Source organism: Xiphias gladius, chromosome 3 (genome assembly GCF_016859285.1).
Source record: "Xiphias gladius isolate SHS-SW01 ecotype Sanya breed wild chromosome 3, ASM1685928v1, whole genome shotgun sequence".
Classification (NCBI taxonomy): domain Eukaryota; kingdom Metazoa; phylum Chordata; class Actinopteri; order Istiophoriformes; family Xiphiidae; genus Xiphias; species Xiphias gladius.
Window position 1 is genome coordinate 15,827,782 of NC_053402.1, and position 17,454 is coordinate 15,845,235.

At 42.4% G+C, this 17,454-nt stretch overlaps 1 protein-coding gene across 6 annotated transcripts in view; it reads right to left on the minus strand.

Annotated features, from left to right (window-relative positions):
- Positions 1 to 17,454, minus strand: part of baiap2a (BAR/IMD domain containing adaptor protein 2a) — a 50,827-nt gene that overhangs the window by 27,477 nt on the left and 5,896 nt on the right. For all 6 annotated transcript variants that reach the window (XM_040123859.1, XM_040123862.1, XM_040123861.1 and 3 more), the window contains exons 2-3: positions 10,403 to 10,478; positions 6,998 to 7,084 (exon numbers count right to left, since the gene is read on the minus strand). In XM_040123859.1, coding sequence (XP_039979793.1) covers positions 6,998 to 7,084; positions 10,403 to 10,478 — 163 coding nt within the window. The remainder of the gene's footprint in view (positions 1 to 6,997; positions 7,085 to 10,402; positions 10,479 to 17,454) is intronic.

The window sequence follows — 17,454 nt, forward strand, 5'->3', positions numbered from 1 at the left end:
GTTTCTAAAGTCGCCCTGAATGGACAAACCAAGCGCTGGCTCTAGAGAAGGTCTTTCGCATTTCCATGTTACCTGAAGGCCAGGTGGGCTAGGTTCTCCTACACGACTGAAAAGGGAGGGGTGAGGGGAAGGTTATTCAGTTGGTTGCAATCTGCAACCTCACTGGTAGAGGCCACTAAATCCTGCACACTGGTCCCCAGTGGAGGTGGTGGGAGAAATAAGAATGATGATTAAGACATCGCCCCTGATGGAGAACATGTCCCACCCCATGTAGGGCACTCTGACAGCACTCAGCAGCTCCTTTAGTGACAGACTGCTTCACCCACGGTGTGCGAAGGAGCGATACTGCAGGAACTTCCTCCCTACCACTGTCAGACAACTGCCCCCAATATACCACTCACAACAAAACTGACAAATCCACCCATGTGCAATATCAATATTTCCTATGTGTAATAATGTGACTTCAACGGTTGAGTCTGTTTACTTAATTATTATTATTTTATGTTTATTTTGCTTATTTCTATTTTACTTTTGTATTTGTTTTACCTGTTTCGTTAATTACCTCTTTTTACTTATTTTTAATTTTACTGATGCTCTTCTATTGCGCTATCCCCTTTGATGCTGTAACACTGCAAATTTCCCCGCTGTGGGATTAATAAAGGATTATCTTATCTTTAAAAGGTATTTTACTTCTCATACAAGTTTTAGGTGTAACTGAATTATGTACTTTTTAAGAAGCTTCTTCCAGCTATTAAAATTTGTGTCACAGCGGTAACATCCAGGGAAAATGTCATTAATACTGTATGGCCCTAATAATGTATGCTTGTGCGCACGCTGAGATGAACATGCAAGTGTGCAGATTGTCTCCAGAATTTAGATGTTAACTGATTCCAAAGTAGATAAAGGAATGGTGAAAGTGCAGGATTAAAAAAACAAAAACAAACACATTGCTGCTGCCACTATTAGACTGGAGTTCAGGTTGAGTTTAGGTCCACACATACACTTATCCTACGAGAGCACTGGACATATGCAAAACACAGCACATATGTATAATGTTTAATATCATAAAAATCGGGACATCATCAGATCTCACTCTTTTCAACTATACAAATGACTTCAGAGGCTCTTGCATAGTCATGAAAGACAATATGTAAAACCCACACATCTACAAAATGCACATTTGCATACATCACAATACCAGATGACCCAAAAATGAAGACACACTGGTTTGATCACACTTTCACATTAGCATGGCACTGACTGTGGTGCTTTGTGTTGTTGCAACCTAACCAGTGCGGTACGTAAATACATCGATTATTCTGACAGGTGTGCACTGCACTGTAAGTGTGTGTGTGCTTATCTGAAGTAAACAGAGACAGAGAGAGTTGTGCAGTCCTGTCCATGTCCATCCCAGCTGTATCTAAGCGTACCTTCGGCACATGTCACTGCCACGAACAAATGAAGGGCAATGTGAAAGTGTGTAGCTGGAGAGTGTGGGGGCCACCCGCTTCCCATCATGCAGTGCGTGTCTCAGAAATAGAGCAGGAGAAGGCAGGGGCCCTTGGGATGGTGGCGCAGGGCTAAGAAAAGAGCTCTTCTGCTCTCATTTAAACAGGGACAGGTGCTGGAGGAGGAGGGAGGTAGGCCAGACTGAAGACACTGAGACGGAGAGGGGAAACAGAGAGAGAGAGCTGCATGCGTGTAGTATGTGTACTCATGGATGCTCATTCAAATGCAGCAAGCCAGAGTTGACACTTCATCCGCCGCCGCTAACCTCCGCCCTTAACAACAGACAGGTCATTTAGCCATTTAGACGGCATCCATTTACCAGCAGAAATTTAACATTTATGTCCTAGATCCATTATCTACATCAATTTGCAGCCTCCTTTTCCCCATGTGAACCTTTTACTCAGGGCTATGAGGTGTTTGTGCCCTCTCCCCAGTAGCAACCTAAACTATCCATTACTTGAGTACAGTTTAATATGGCCTCTTTTTTTTCCCTAATGCACGTAATTTCCCAAGAGACAAGTCTTTGTGCTGAATCATACGTGTGTGTTATTAAAATGTGGCAATTAGCAAGGCCACAGGAGTCAATAAGAGGGGAGAAAGATATTTGATTTCCTCTGGCTGGGGAGGCTGGACTGTAAACACTTCACATTCCTTTTAAGGTTCTTAAAAACAGACTATTCAGCCAAATGGTTGAGAGGGAGTTTATTATAACGAGAGGGCAGGATGAAGGGAAGCCATCTGGAATTTAACATACAATTTAGTACAGTATAATATATTATGTCTATGCTCTATACTTCTGTTAGAATTAGGCTAGTACTGTGTACTTTCACTCTTCCAACAGTGAAACACTAGCCATGCAGGACAGAACTGTGGAACACACCCAGCCAAGCAGAGAGCAGCTCTCAACTCTACTTCACCTGAGGACACTAAAAGAACAGGCTGACCACACCAGCGAGTCTGAAAACAGGCCCGCAGCCAGAGACCTATCTCCCTTCAGTATGTAGGGTGTATCAGCTATGCTATTCTGTTGCGCCACTGCATTATATACAAGTAGGACAAAGAAAATACATACATAAAATTGGATCTTATAATAACTTTAGGTCTGCTGGTCTTGTTTTTGTCCAGATTATATCAAAATAATATATTTTATGTCTGTGTACTCTGATAGCAATGTTGGAGAGCTGTCAATTTTATTCACAAAGTGCCTTGTAGGCCAGAGGGTGGTGTTCCTAAAGTGCACTAGCATACCCTGCTATCAGGTAACTGGGCTATCGTTTTTTTTTTTTTTTCTTACCAAATGCAAAATGGAGAAAACTAGTGCGCCACACTGAATGAATAATCATGACACCAAAATATTTGACAAATAATGTGAGCAAACATTTTGGATTCAACACCGTTACTAGAAAAATCATGGATAAAGGTAAGGCTGTTTGCTGACTTTGTAAAAGGCAACCGCCTAACAGGGAAATTAGCTTGTGCCCATAAGGCAGCAGAGACATCACGTTATTTATACAACTTAGTATAGGATAAGGGGTTTCATTTAAATTAATTCAAACAAATTATATCAATAATCTAGGTGATGTGATCAATCTTGATTTGTTGAGAAAAAAAAAAAAGAAAAAAAAAATCATCTCTACAAAGCTGCTCTAATTTGTCCTGGTAACAGTATTTTTCTTGTTCTCTCCATACTTTTGGCAATCAAACTCTAAAATATATGAATGCAAAGCTTTTTGTAAAACAGCAAAGTTGGCTGATTGGTTGGGCTTCTGTCAGTCACTACAAAGATAAAGGAGCTCTAGGAATGATGACAAATCAAAATACTAAGACTTTAGGATGAGGTGAATTGCCTCCTTGGCTACAGGCTTGGTGGTAAATAACAAGCCTCTTAGTTGAGAGGAATATAAAAACAATGGAGCAGAACTGGTTGGTTAGGATTGTCATAAATGTCTTCAGCCCCACAAACCCTATGTTTCCTGTATTTCCCTAGAAGGGGTGGAAAGCCAATAATGTCACCAAGGTAATAAGCACTCACTCCTTCTACATGAAGAGGGATAATAGAAGATGAGGGTGGCAGAAACGGAGGGAGAGAAGGGAAAGAGAGGGGAATGAGGGAGGGAGAGCAGGTGGGTGTGTTAGCATGTGTGTGTGTATTTGTGAATGCACGTGTGTGTGTGTGTGTGTGTGTGTGTGTGTGTGTGTGTGTGTGTGTGTGTGTGTGTGTGTGTGTGTGTGTGTGTGGGTGGCAAAGTGACAGGCGATGATTAGCCCAACCAGAGGAGGATATGTGGGAGGGTGTGTGTAGGAGTAGTGGGGCTGGCGTGAGAGAAAGAGACTCCGTCTCTTTCGGCAGAGATATACACAAGTGGATTAAAAGAGCACTCGTTCTGTATAAACACACAGAAATAACAGGAGATTTATGCACAGCAAATGCAAACAAGCACGTAAGTATAATAGACATGAACACATGCATGCACATATGGATCGTACACACATGGGTGGATTTCCTGTGTTTTAAGGGAATGAATTGACTCAATTAAGCCAGGGTATAGTGCATGTTGATGTACTGATAATGAAAACATCAACAGAGGGCATTATATCACAAGGTAATTTCATACCCTGTTTTAAGCATAATGTTTGTATGTGCGTGTCTGTGTGTGTGTGTTTGTGCGTGTGCGTGTGGCTGTGTGTCTGTGTGTGTGTGTGTGTGTGTGTGTGTGTGTGCGCGTGCATGACAGTCAGGAAGAAAAAGGGAGGAGGAAGAAAGAAACGGAGAGCAGCTGCCGACTCTTAGGTGTGTGGGTGGGACCATTTGTAGCCCGTCTCTTACTGAGCCTCTATGGAATTAACAGGCTTTAAAGAGGTGCAACAAGAGTGTGTTGCACCTCTTTCATACTGAAAGGCCATAGAAACAAGTTGGTATTTGTCTCTTCAGGACAATCAGCCGGCTCAAAATGACATGATGCCAACTGATCAATCATGTAAATGATCTGATTGATTACAAGTGTGGAAAATCACTAATGGTGGGTTTATGAAGTCACTCAGGTACATAAGACGATGCTTTGAAGCTTGAGTTTACATTCATGTCCATCTCTATCAGTTACTGGAGCCAGGCATTTCAAATCTGTGGCCTGGTTGGAGTTCAAATAGACAGACAAGCAAGCAAGCAACAATCATGACAACTGAGTCTGAAGCCCTGGGAGACCGGAGAGATCCAAAATATATCAACCTCAAGCCTTAATATCACCTTAGTGGGGAGGTTATTTTTTAAAATCTCCATCAATACAGACATTAAAAGCAGGTGAAATCAGCTACTGAGACACTAAGTTACTTATTTATGCACTTTATTTAAAGAGAAACAATTCAAATATTTCGCATGGCATCATCCCTTGAGAAAAATACGATTCAGGCAAGATTAATAATAAAAGGGAGATTTAAAAGCTTATTCTTCAAATAGACTAAGACTGATATCTTCAACCAATATCTACATTCATATTCTCTGTGTTGTCAAACTAAGCGCACAGGCCGCTGTTTGTGCAGCTAACCTCCAGTACTCTCTTTTCCTCCAATCTGTGGATATTTCTGTGCACTCCCACTAATCAAACAGGAAGCGCCGAGCTCACCCTTGCACATGATCAGACAGGAGGTCAATAGCACTGGCATCGACCTCAGGGTGTGGACAAAAAAGTCAAAAAAGCAGTTTGCTGGAAAATGAAACAGCACCGATCTTTCCCCTGGGCACCACATTGGTATGCAGGAGAGTGTTGGGTGTAGCTGGTATATTGTACTCGACACTGACAGTGAACAACAAGGCGCTAATACCTTTAGCTACATCACAAACTTTCTTTTTCAACTTACAACTGCACAAAAGTGATCAGTCTTTGTCTTTTTTTTTTTTGGTCTGTGTTCATCAAGCTACAGCAGATATATAGACAGACAAGAGGAATTGTTTGAGCAGAAGAATGAGTCATTTCAAATATCCAGTCCCTTGCAGATCTTCCTCCAGGCAGGGTTTTTGAAAATGGAAGTGGTTTTCCAGTCCATTGATATACTTACACACACACACACACACACACACACACACACACACACACACACACACACACACACACACACACACACACACACACTATATATGCCCGGTTTCCAAAACTGACAATTTTACTTCCCTTGTGAATATGTGCAACAATAACAGGGAGTGAACTAACCTACCAGCACACACAGAAATGTAAACACACATGTAAGAGTGCCTGACAATATGTTTTCTTTTAAATAATGGAGAATTCCTTGTTGTTAGTGTTGTGTTGTGCAAGAAGAGATTAGATCAGCTGTCACTTAGGTCAAGTACATTTCACTCTCTTTTCATGACAAGTTGTGCTGAGGATGTCTGGCTTTGAAAAGCTCGCTACTGTTAGCGCTGCTCAGGTCAACACGGAGGTACTGCTGTAAACTTTGGAATCAATGGAAAACCTTATAGAGGCTGAGAGATGGAGAGAGAGGGAGTGAGAGGGCCGCTTGCTGAATAAAACATCCTGAGAGCACTTTCATGTCAGTCCCTGTTGGCTGGGCTGGAGGAAACCCAAACTGGATCTCAGCTCCACTGCAACAAAGGCCCCGTCAAATCAACAGCTACTTCCACGCAGATCAAGCTGTCGAAAGCACAATCAGTGCAAAGGGAATCTCTACAAAAAGGAGCTGATTTCCCACGGGCTGGTGACAGCAAATACAGATACACTCACAGACACCAATCACCTAGGAAACTATTCCCTATGAGAGCACCAGGTGTTGTTTCGCCAATTGACCTTCATATTTGTAACCAGAACACACACACACACACACACACACACACACACACACACACACACACACACACACACACCTAATTGACATGACATACACACATCACATAAGGTGCAACACGTCTGACGTCTGCTATTTTCCACACAGTGTCAATACATATTACAGTGGAAACACATGAAAATGGCAAACTCCTAATAGTCATATAAAAAGGCTTTTCTAAAATCTAATCTTCAGCTCAGATGTCAACATGTTGCCATCGTCTATACCGTTGTAAATAAATGATGTTCAGCTCCCACCTCACTGTGCTGACAGTACTGCACTCATCTTGGTTACTTATTTCTTTCTCAGATGACATTTCTCCGAAAAAGTTATTCCCTCCACGACACAATGTAACATCAAACTGCTTTAGGACTAAAATGATTCAGTAAAAATCTAGTTAAAAAACGCCTCCTGTATCAACCCACACACTCTCTGAATGCGACTTGGCTCCCCCTGCCACGTTTTTAGTTAATGTTGATGTTAGACGTGTGTGTGTATGTAACCGTATAAAGAACTCATGCTGTTACAGAAGGTCAGTGTGACTGACGCCAACACCAAGACAGAAAAAGAGAGAAAAAGCTCCCCCAAAAAAACAAGAAAAAAAAAGAAAAAAAACAACAAGGAGGTTATCAGGTATTTGTCAGTCACTTACCCAAATCTTTGGATCCTTGACTCTCACTGGCCAGTTCACCCATTCTGACCAGAGCATCAAAGTAGCCTTTGGCAGCAAATGTCACATCTATGAGCAAAGAGAATCAAGAACAAAAACAAAGCAGGATAATTATTAAGTTACGAGAACAGTGGGTCCTTTCAAATTAGAAAATACAAACCATTATACACTTAAGATTTGTGTAAACTCAGTCAACATCTTTGTTGCCAGTGACGCAGAAATATTTGATCTCTCCTACTTTCACATAGTCTTTCCTTCTACCTCTGCTTTTCCTCAGATGCTTTTACTGCTGCTGCTACGTAATTACTCAGCATCATCTTGTTGGCGTTCCGCATGCTTGATTGCAAAGAGGAAATTATTTTCCGACAGAAAATCTGTGCTTACTGGGTAAGCTACACAACCGCTAAATCTCTTTGTTTTGTTTCACACTCGGTTATAATGAGAAGAAAAGCTGGCTTGTGATAACCCCAAGGTGTATGTGAGAATTAAGTTTAAATATTTAAAAGGACTTTCTTTTTGCTTAAAGAATATGTCCTCTACATACAAAATCCAGTGAAGCATTAATCAATATAGCTCAAAAAAGGTTACAACTGGAAACTTTTACTTTGGTACTTATTTTAACAGCTTGTCTATTGGTGACATATGTACCACACACTGCAGTGAGTCTATCAAGACATCACGCTTGTGTGTATGTTTAAATGTCTGGTGTTTGAGTCCATTCTGGAAGATGTTTACATGAGTCTGGCACAGAGTAACTGGGTGGTAGTGTGTGGTAAATCAGGTGGACCACTTGGGAGTCCAAAAAAGGCACAGCGGCATTCTTCACCCCTGGGCTCTTTTTTATGATCAAATGGGCCAATAAAAATCAATATTTTCCAGCCAATAGCTCTGAGAAAACACTGTTGTCCCACCAATGAATCAGCACTGTCGTGCTGTTAACCACATGCTGTTAACCACCCCTGGCCTTTTCCGTCTTCCATTCCTTTTCATCCTTTTGAGTCAATATTTCTGAACTCTGGACAGCAGGGTTGAAACTGTAACTTGGGGAGACTGTTTATTAACAGATGGATTAAAGTTCATTCACCTGTATAGACAAGGCTTCCACCTGCTGGGGCGCCCCATGGCAACATTGGAAGTTTCTGTTTCACGTGTGAGGCTATGTGGCCGACACTGCACCGCGACTTTCAATAGAGGGGGCGAGTAAAATAACTTTCCCTCTAGCACCGATACAAGGTATACAACTGTAATGGCCCTTAAAATGCACGGTGTTACCTGACTGCTCAAAATAATCTGTTTACTCCCTGATATAAAATTATTTAGTCACTAAAATAAGTTGTCACATGTAAGGTATACAAATATGAATGTGCAAGTTTGTGCAAACCAACGTACATCTAGTAACATACGCACAAAATGCTTGACCTCTGCTCTAGATCTTTAGCATACAGAAAAACAATCTGTGGCGTTAATCCTAATCAGCAGCCCTATCTCTTCTTCTCTCTCACTGACTAAATAAAGATCAAGAGTACTCCTGCTTGCCCAGATCAATAATCACCTCAGCCCCTATTATTCCAACTGCTGCTGTGCTGGCCAACAAAGGTCACACAGGGCCAGAGTCAGCTTCCAGTGATTTCTGCCCCACTGCCATACAGACTGCCAATCAGCCCATCTCCAGTGAATAATGGCCGCTGCTTTTCGGAGGTAAATTCAACAGCGGTCCAGGTGACAGATGGCCCTGTGCCTGCAGACAGCTGCCAGGTGAGGGACACATTTACAACAATAGCCTGGCAGGGGCGGGCTAATTCTAGCAGACAGATGCAGCCCTGCGATAGAGGAAGTCTCCCAGGCCTCGCAGCTCTGCTCCAAGGCTGAGGGACATATGCTAATGCTAATCCCAATTACAGCTGAGTCAACGGCAGAATACGGTTTATGTTTCCTCCTTCCTCTCTTGCTGGGGGAAACACCTGAGAAGTGAGAGCAGAGCCCGCAGAGCATCACGGTTGATTTCTCTTCATTCTGGAAAACAGAACTCCTGCCTTGCTTGATGTGGAAAGTGTGTGTGAGTGTGTGTGTCTGGTTGTGTGTCCGTACATGCGAGTTTGCATATGTGTGGTAGGGAGTTGTGCAAGCAGGATGGTGGGAGCTACAGCAGAGTTTCAAAGAGATCTCCAAGCAATGGACACTTTCTTCTTGCTTACGCTGATGCTGTAGCGTGTGAGAGAGAGTGTGTGAGTGTGTGTGTGCACGCGTGCTTGCGGTTGAAGGGTTGCTGAGTGGATAAGCCGGATCTATATAGATTCTTTACTTCTATCTAATGAAATGTGTGGTGAGGGGCTCACAGCGACAGACGGAGAGGATTACTGGATCTCTGATTGCAAGGCAGACAGACAATCACTAGGGGAGGGGCTCATCTCAGAGCTACTGATCCATCATTCATCCTTCACTCCAGAGAAGAGGAGGAAGAACCGCTCATTTCTTAATCAGGACAATCATTGTTTCCTGTACCTGCATCGTCCTCTTCATGCTGCCAGGGGACTTGTATAACAAGCTGCAGGCCTTTTACACTTATCAAAGTGCTGTGAGATTCAGCAGCTGACTGCTGTGTTGAAAAACCTGGAACGTGACCACTTCCAGTTCTAGCAAGCTTACCCATGAAGCCCTTTTGGCATTTCTGGTGTTGAATAATTTCCGTGATTGTACCATATGGGTGGAAGCGTGTCCTCCCATCCACCGCCCCCGCAAATTAGAGCCTCTGAGCCCCTTGGGCCGAGCCAATCCTACAAAGTGGGTCTTTAATGGCTCAGTGAGTCCCTACCAGCCTGTCTCCTACCTACAGGAAGGCTAGGATTAGTTATTGTGTGTGTCAGGGGAAAGACGTGCAGGCGTGGGGAGGGAGGAGAAACCCTACTAATTGCTGGATTAGTTGGACTGGGGGGGTTCTAACTTGTGTTATGGTTGAGGGGCATATTGGGGGAAAAGTTTTGTGACAATGTTACCAAGTCAGAGGGCCAAAAAAAGTACGACACTCAAAGTGTTTAAGGTGCAAAAACCATACATCCTCACATTTTACTTTTTAATAATTTGACTGCTGACAGTGAGCTACCCTCACTTCTGCATCAGATTAGAGTCTTTTTGTGTTTCCCTGAGTACACCTCCACTACAGTGTAGAAGCTATGGCAGAGGCTGTGCACCACATGACAAGGCCTGCTCATTTGGCAGGAGGGTTAACTTTGTCCTTTTTTAGAGTCAAAAGGAAAGACAGGTAGATAGATACATACATGGAGAAAGAGAGAAAGAGAAATAGAAAGACGGAGTGCTGGCTTGGCTGTGTGCCTGAATCTGTAACGAAACAGGGAGCACAGAGAAAATAAATGGAAAAAAAGCACTTACTGGCGAGGGCTTTCTCATAGTTCTTCCCCATGGCAACAAAGTTCCGTAAGCAGGGGTTGAACTGCTCCATGATGGTCTGAAAGAAAAACAAGAGATAGATGGGAGGTGGAGATTTCACGTATAAGCACAGTGGGATCAAGGGCAGAGAAGAAAGACTTTCACCTTGTTCTATTCATTCTCTCTTGCACTTTATGCCTCTCTCTCTCTCTCTCTTTCTGACATACACAAACCTCCCTCAGCGGCACAAGATCTGCCTCATACAAACTTAACAGCCATCGACAGAACCTTTGGCCACACTCAGTGGTTGTCTTGAATGTTAATGAGGGCAGGAGTGGGTTTCTCCACCCACATCCTGCCCTCTTACAGTGAGAAATAGTCCAGGTGGGAGAGGGCAGGAATGGCTGGGGTGGATGATGGTGGTGGAGGAGTGGGTAGATGAACTTGTGCACCAAAAACAAAGTGACTGTTAAATTTGCATTGACAGTGATGCATATAGTTACCCTATAGAGCATTAGATGATGGACACAAAGGCTCATTATGGCCACAAGAGAGAAGAGCAGTGTACATTCTACGGATAATATATGATGCTGCTGGCCATAACTCATCAGCATCTAGACTTAAAATTATTGCCATAACACTGATTATTGCATGAAGGAAATAAATGCTGTGCTGCTATCCTTGCTGCCATCCTTGTTGTAACTACATACCTACCTAACTTGTTATAAGGAGAAAAGTTTCTTACTACAATAATATACGTTGCTATGTCCTTATATCATTACAGTACAGTATAACAAGACGACGATCTCATTGTCATTATGAAAAGAAACTGAGAAGATTTTTGTCATGGCAGCAGCACTATGCTTTGTTACTGCAGTGATACAGTATCTCACTACACTCCCTTCCCTTCCCAGTATCATGCTCCCTCCAATTAGCCGGTCCCCAGTCAGCGAGTCAGGAACAGCCAGGGGACAGCGAGACAACCACAACACTGCTGCAGCAGCATTCCCTACACAAGCCATCAATACTGCAGGAGAACACTTAATAATCTACCTCTAGCCTGAAACCACTCTGTGGCAGAATAATATGGCAAAGGTACCACCGGTGTCAACCTGAAACAACCCCAGCAGCTCATACTGAAAATCCTATGCCTCGTATCTTCAGTCCGACCTCAGCATTTTTGCTTTTGCCTTCATCTTGCTGTCTCTCTTTTGTTTTTTAATGAGAGCCAAGCTTTGGATAGGTCTATACATGGGATACACACATACACATACACACATCAGGAGTCCTAGTTCAAGTGGCTTGAGTGCAGCACAACCCACCTACAGTAGAAATACCAATGAGTCAGACATAAACCACTGATACTTAAATTACCAGCAGTAACTATTTTACTACGCCGCTCCATAACTGCTTGCATCTGAGGCCGGTACAGCAAAAACTGGTCTGGAATACAAAAATAGGGACACAATGAAAAAAAAGCAGCAGTCAGTCCACAGTAAAAGATGCACCTGGACCTATCATATATAGCTTGTAACTAGATTGGTTCACTTGTGCTGATGATACAGCCTGTTAATCAACACAAGTGTAAATTTTCATATAATGTACGCCTCAGAGTAGGGATTGTCTCTAGTTACTCAACAAACCAATCATGACCAATTATTCCACAAATTATTTTCTCGATTAATTAGCTCTTGTCAACAAAATGTGAAAGAAATGATGAAAAAATACCTGTTAAAATTTCACAGGCCAGGGTTATCTGTTAAGATTGCTTGTTTTATTTGACCAACAGTCCGAAAGCGAAATATATTCAGTTTACTATCATATACAACAAAGAAAAGAATCAGATCTTTGAGAAGCTGGAACCATACAATGGCATCTGTCAAAATAATTGCCAATTAATTTTATGTCTATTGACTAAATCAATTAATCATTGCACCTCTGATTGTTTATATACTTTGCTGCATTTTGGAAGCATACCAACCTGTTCAAATTGTGTATAAAACGTTTTAATATTGCCTTGGTCGTTGTGAAAATGGAGGTTAGTATCAACAGCAAGCGAAAAAGACGGGTCAGGTGTTATCCAGGTTCCCCTGGCTACCGGCTGGCTGAGATCAGAGGTCACCATCCTCCCTATTAAGTTCCTACTCATCCGCCAACTGGGTCTTTTCCTCAAGCAAAATGGACTCACAACAGGTCCACTGTGCTACAGCTCGGCAGCTCTCAGGAAAACATTGAGATTCTGGAGAGCAACTTCTTTTGAAAACAGTCTTTCCTGGAGGAAAAAATGTTCTCAAAAAAGAGAGCATATTAATGTACTACAGACTCTTGAATACACAGCTGATTCATTTTTACAGAGGGCATCATGTCAGCGAATTGTTTTATCTGAACCTATTTCAAAGCTACCACAAAGCAACGGCAGACTGAAGCAACTCAAACTAACAGCAACTCATGTTTAAAGCAGCTCCTTTTATTTATCATCTGGCTCTGTCTAATCTACTAGAAGGATAGGAGCATAATTGGGGGAGAATCCCATCTTCAAGCACAAAGCTCTCGTATAAAAAGGTATCCCTGCTCTCTCCGCCTCTGGGAAGATAAAAGACTAACGCATCCCTCAGGACCTCGCTAAGGAAATGTTTATTCCTTAATGTTTCTCCGCTCTGCCTGATTCTGATGCAAAGTGCATCTTGCTGATGAGGATGAGGTCACATGAATGGGCGCACCACAAAACACACACACACATATTCATGCATGTGTGCGCACTCATGCACACACCTACATTAATACAAGGCTTTTCATAAAGAGTGGTGGTGTTTCAAACTGGTGGGAGGATTGCATAACAAAGAAAAGCCCGGTGCAGCATCATTACGGCACACTCTCCCACTGAGGAGGCCAAAGGTAGCTGACACAGGCCTGGCTGCCTTCCTTACATGCGCTGAACACACACACACACACACACACGCTAACCCACTCTCAATGAATAAACACACAGAACATACATGCAACTTTACACAAAGAATTAGATTATTAGCCACTGGTATAAATATTATATAAGACACATAAATTACTGTGCATTTTAAATGACATGCAGCCAGGGGGAAGTGGAGAGGGAAAAAAACAGTGAGGTAGTTTCTTTCTTCATCTCTTCCCATTGTTGCTAAATTTGTCATCCCAGTTCTCTTGTACTACATTGTTATCCTAATTGTGGCAGCTAATTGGGAAATGGGGCCAGGAGGCACTTGTAGTTGTGTGACATGGAGAGAGAGAGAGGGAGAGAGAGAGAGAGAGAGAGAGAGAGCGCAAGTGACTGAGTAGAAAATTGCAAGGATGTAATAATCTTATATTTTAAGAATTACTAACAGAAGGTTCGTAATCATGTACTGTATATCTTTTCCTATTCAAAACACTCTCGGCATTATCTTTCAATTAAAGAAATAATAAAATAAGAAATATGTCACGGCCAAAGTGTCATCTTTTCCTTTCAGGAGATGGAGAGGTTTGTCCATTTTGTGACTGCCTACATGAGGACTGAATGAATTCATTATCAGCACTCTGTGCAAAAATGAAAGCAGACAATTAAAAGAGGGGCAAGAAATGTCTCCTACAAAATGAATCAAATCTGTTTGACACCCGTCTGTGCTCTGAGGTGAGACAGGAAGAATATGGAGAAGTCGGGAGCACAAGCATAAAGGCAGCAGATAAGGGAAAACATTATTAAGCGGATTAAAATGATCTTCTCCCCGCGCCCTAAGCAAATGATTTTCTCCTCAGCGTAGAAATATCAATTGAAACAAGGTCAGTGTATATGAAATAGATTGTCGATTCAAACTACGGGATACTCATCATCCTCTGCTCCTTCTGTTCCATTCTGTCACACACAGACACACACACTTACACCTACAAACACAGTAATGACATGCAAAGGGGTTAATTTCAAAGTAACACCAGCTGATTAGAACCAGGGGGGAATCACGCACAGTCAGAAGCCACGATGCCATCATCTGTTCCTTATCGCCCTCCTCTCACTCCCTTCTCCTCGCTCCTTCTTCTACATGGCAACCAGCCACAGGCCTGAAATGCCCCGGATCGGATGAGCACTGAAGCCACCAATTACTGTATTTGTGTGGACTATAAAGACATGTCATGTGGTGACAGGCAGCAGAGGCAGCCAAGCCTAATGATGTAATCAGGGAGGAATGTAAAGAAAGTGAATAATGTGTTGATGGACTTACGACAACCCTAGAGTTAGTCTTTTCTCTCATAATAAGGAGGACTGCGAGTTTATGATGGGTCTCAATCAGCCACTCTGCCAAGGGAAAATAGTCAGGTTGCAGTTTAATCCCCTGTCTGGCTGACTTCACCAAATCGATGAGGAACACTGGACAGCGACAGGACACATCAGGATCTGTCTCACCACATCAGTTTAACTCTCCTGGGGGAATCCCATTGTCGCCCAAGTGACTTCACTGAGGTAGGCTTGACCATACTTTCCAAGCAGAAAACTGCTATTTGGGCCATATCATGTTCTGATCTTATTATGTGATCCTTAAGGATGACACTAGTTGCAATACTTGTGGAATGTTTACTGAAAAGAAAAACATGGACAGCCAGGGTACAAGCTAAGTAAACACTTTTCTAAGTTTTGTCCAGTTACCAGCTCTAAAATTGACCTTGTAATCACGAAAATGTGTGCTCAAGACATTAGCTACAAATAAATAAAGTCATTATTTCTGTAAAGTTTATTTCTTCTGCCTGGGTTCCTCTCCCAAGTGAGTTAATTTGGTACAGAGGCTGGTCACAGCTCATCACAACTAGCTTGTATGTCTTAACTATTCCTCTTTCTGCAATCACTGAGAATGTCAGACTTGTATGCTTTATCGGAAAGACAACTCCCACTTGTGAGAGGTTGCATTCCAAATCTTATTACATTTACCAGGAGAATACCAAATAATTTAAAGATCAAGCTCAAAAATAGGCACAAGTCAGTGTTTTGACTTCTCCCATTTCCTCAAAAGGGGTGGTGGCAAACTTTTTGCTAGATCCGACAATCTTAGATTTACAGATTAAAATCAGTTCCTTCTAAAATACAGTAGATAGTGAGTTATCAAGGGGACCTCACAAGGGCTGAGGATGTTTAGTACCAGGAGTCTAAAGAATCACTGCAGAGCTATTGTGCAAGTGAAGGGAACACAGCCAACTTCCTACTGTAATACATCTAAAAGACAGGCTAGAGAACGTTCTAAAGTACACACGTACTCCCAGAAAAAAAAGCACGCAGAGAGGCGCGTGCTTGTTTCAGAGCAAAGTCCAGGTATACACTTTGAGTGGATGCCATGAAGAAGTTTGTCCGTTTTGCATACCTAAAGCCTTACTAATCCTGCAGGAAGCAAAGCATGTGCTTTCAGTGGAAGCCAAGGAAAACATCAAATCCAAGAATACCATGTGAATATTTGTGTCCTTTCCAAGTTGTGTTGAAGTAAGCAAACTTCAACAGCGTGAAATGAGAGAACACTGCATAGTTCCTGTGTTCTTTTGTTATGGAAGTGTACAGAATATACTATTGCACTTCAGTCACGTCACCCACAGTCAGACATCTATATTAAACAAACCAAGGATGTTCCTCTTATAACTTCGTAGCGTGCCAGGCAATTCTTGCTTTGTGGAGGCAGTAAACACTGACAGTTTCTGGACTCGCTCTTATGTTACAGATATAATTATGTTGCTCATGCTCTGCAAACAGTTCAAATCTACCAGTGCAATTGAAAATCAGGGGGATAGGTTTTGTCCCCTTTGACCTGGATAAACAACTTAATGAGAATTATTTCTGTGGACTGTCAGAAACTATGGGGATGAAAACCTGGCCCCTGGTGAATTCTTTGTCCAGCTCTAGCAAGCATCATAAAGCACTAATTATTTCAGCTAACACAGAAGTAGCACCGATCCGATTATGGGTTGTGGCCGCAGAAGTCATGTTAAAACTCATGAACCTGCAGAATTTTCAAGAGAACCGAGACAATAAAATCAGCACTCCACTGACAGTTAATTCTGTAGTGTTACGTAAAACCACATCAAATAACACAATACAGAATGAAGGCATCAATTAATTGTATTCTTCTGCTCTTTTTGTAAATGTATTGTTTTTGCAAATGTGAAAACAGCATAATGGCAGAAAGGCAGTTTCCTATCAGTAAGATTTCATAAATTCTCTTTGTGATTCTGCTTATCCAATCATGGTTCATGAGCCCAGCATGACTCATGTTATAAGACGCATCTTAACAATATAAATCTTGAATCATATGGCAATAAAGAGGGTGACTCTCAAGCTGCATCTGTAAACTTCCTCAAAATCGGCAACACAATGATACCACCTCATGCCACATCATGCAGAAGTCGAGTGCTTTGTCATGTTGGAGTTGCCTCCCACCTTGGAACGCGAGGTATTATTTACACTTTGGTAAATGTTTGTCTCTTCACGACGCTCTGCCGCGACTAACAGATACATCATTAGGAGCTTTGCTTTTTGCCAGTGAAATGGCTATAGCCAAAAGGCACAATTTAGTCAAATACGATCACAACTCGACTAGACGTGAGGCTTGATGACTGTCTTGGGCCCCACAATTATCTGCAAGGGGTCTTAAGTAGAGGAGGAAAGACGTTACCTCTCAGGTTCTTCGTCCCGCCCCCACTTTCGATCTGCAGTGTCTCCTGCTACCAGGGCACAACAAATACATTTGCTCACCAGAAACCAACTATTTACTCTGTTTGTTTGCTTTGCTGTCATCTGCATCCAGTGTGACCCCCCCCCTCAGCCAAGGCATCAGCCACTCAAGTAACCCACCACAAGTGCTGGTTGCCACAGCAACCAAGACCCAGACTTATTTGCTAGCTTTAGCTCTTTGGCCAGCAAAAGACCCATTCATTTTGGTTGAGGAAACAGATCCCTCAATATATTGTTCTAACGCTAATCGATTGTGAAAGACTCTGCTCAAAAGCAGGATGGTAATAAACATATAGCAGAGATTGTTGTTTCTCCAACTGACCACTCTAATGAAAAAACA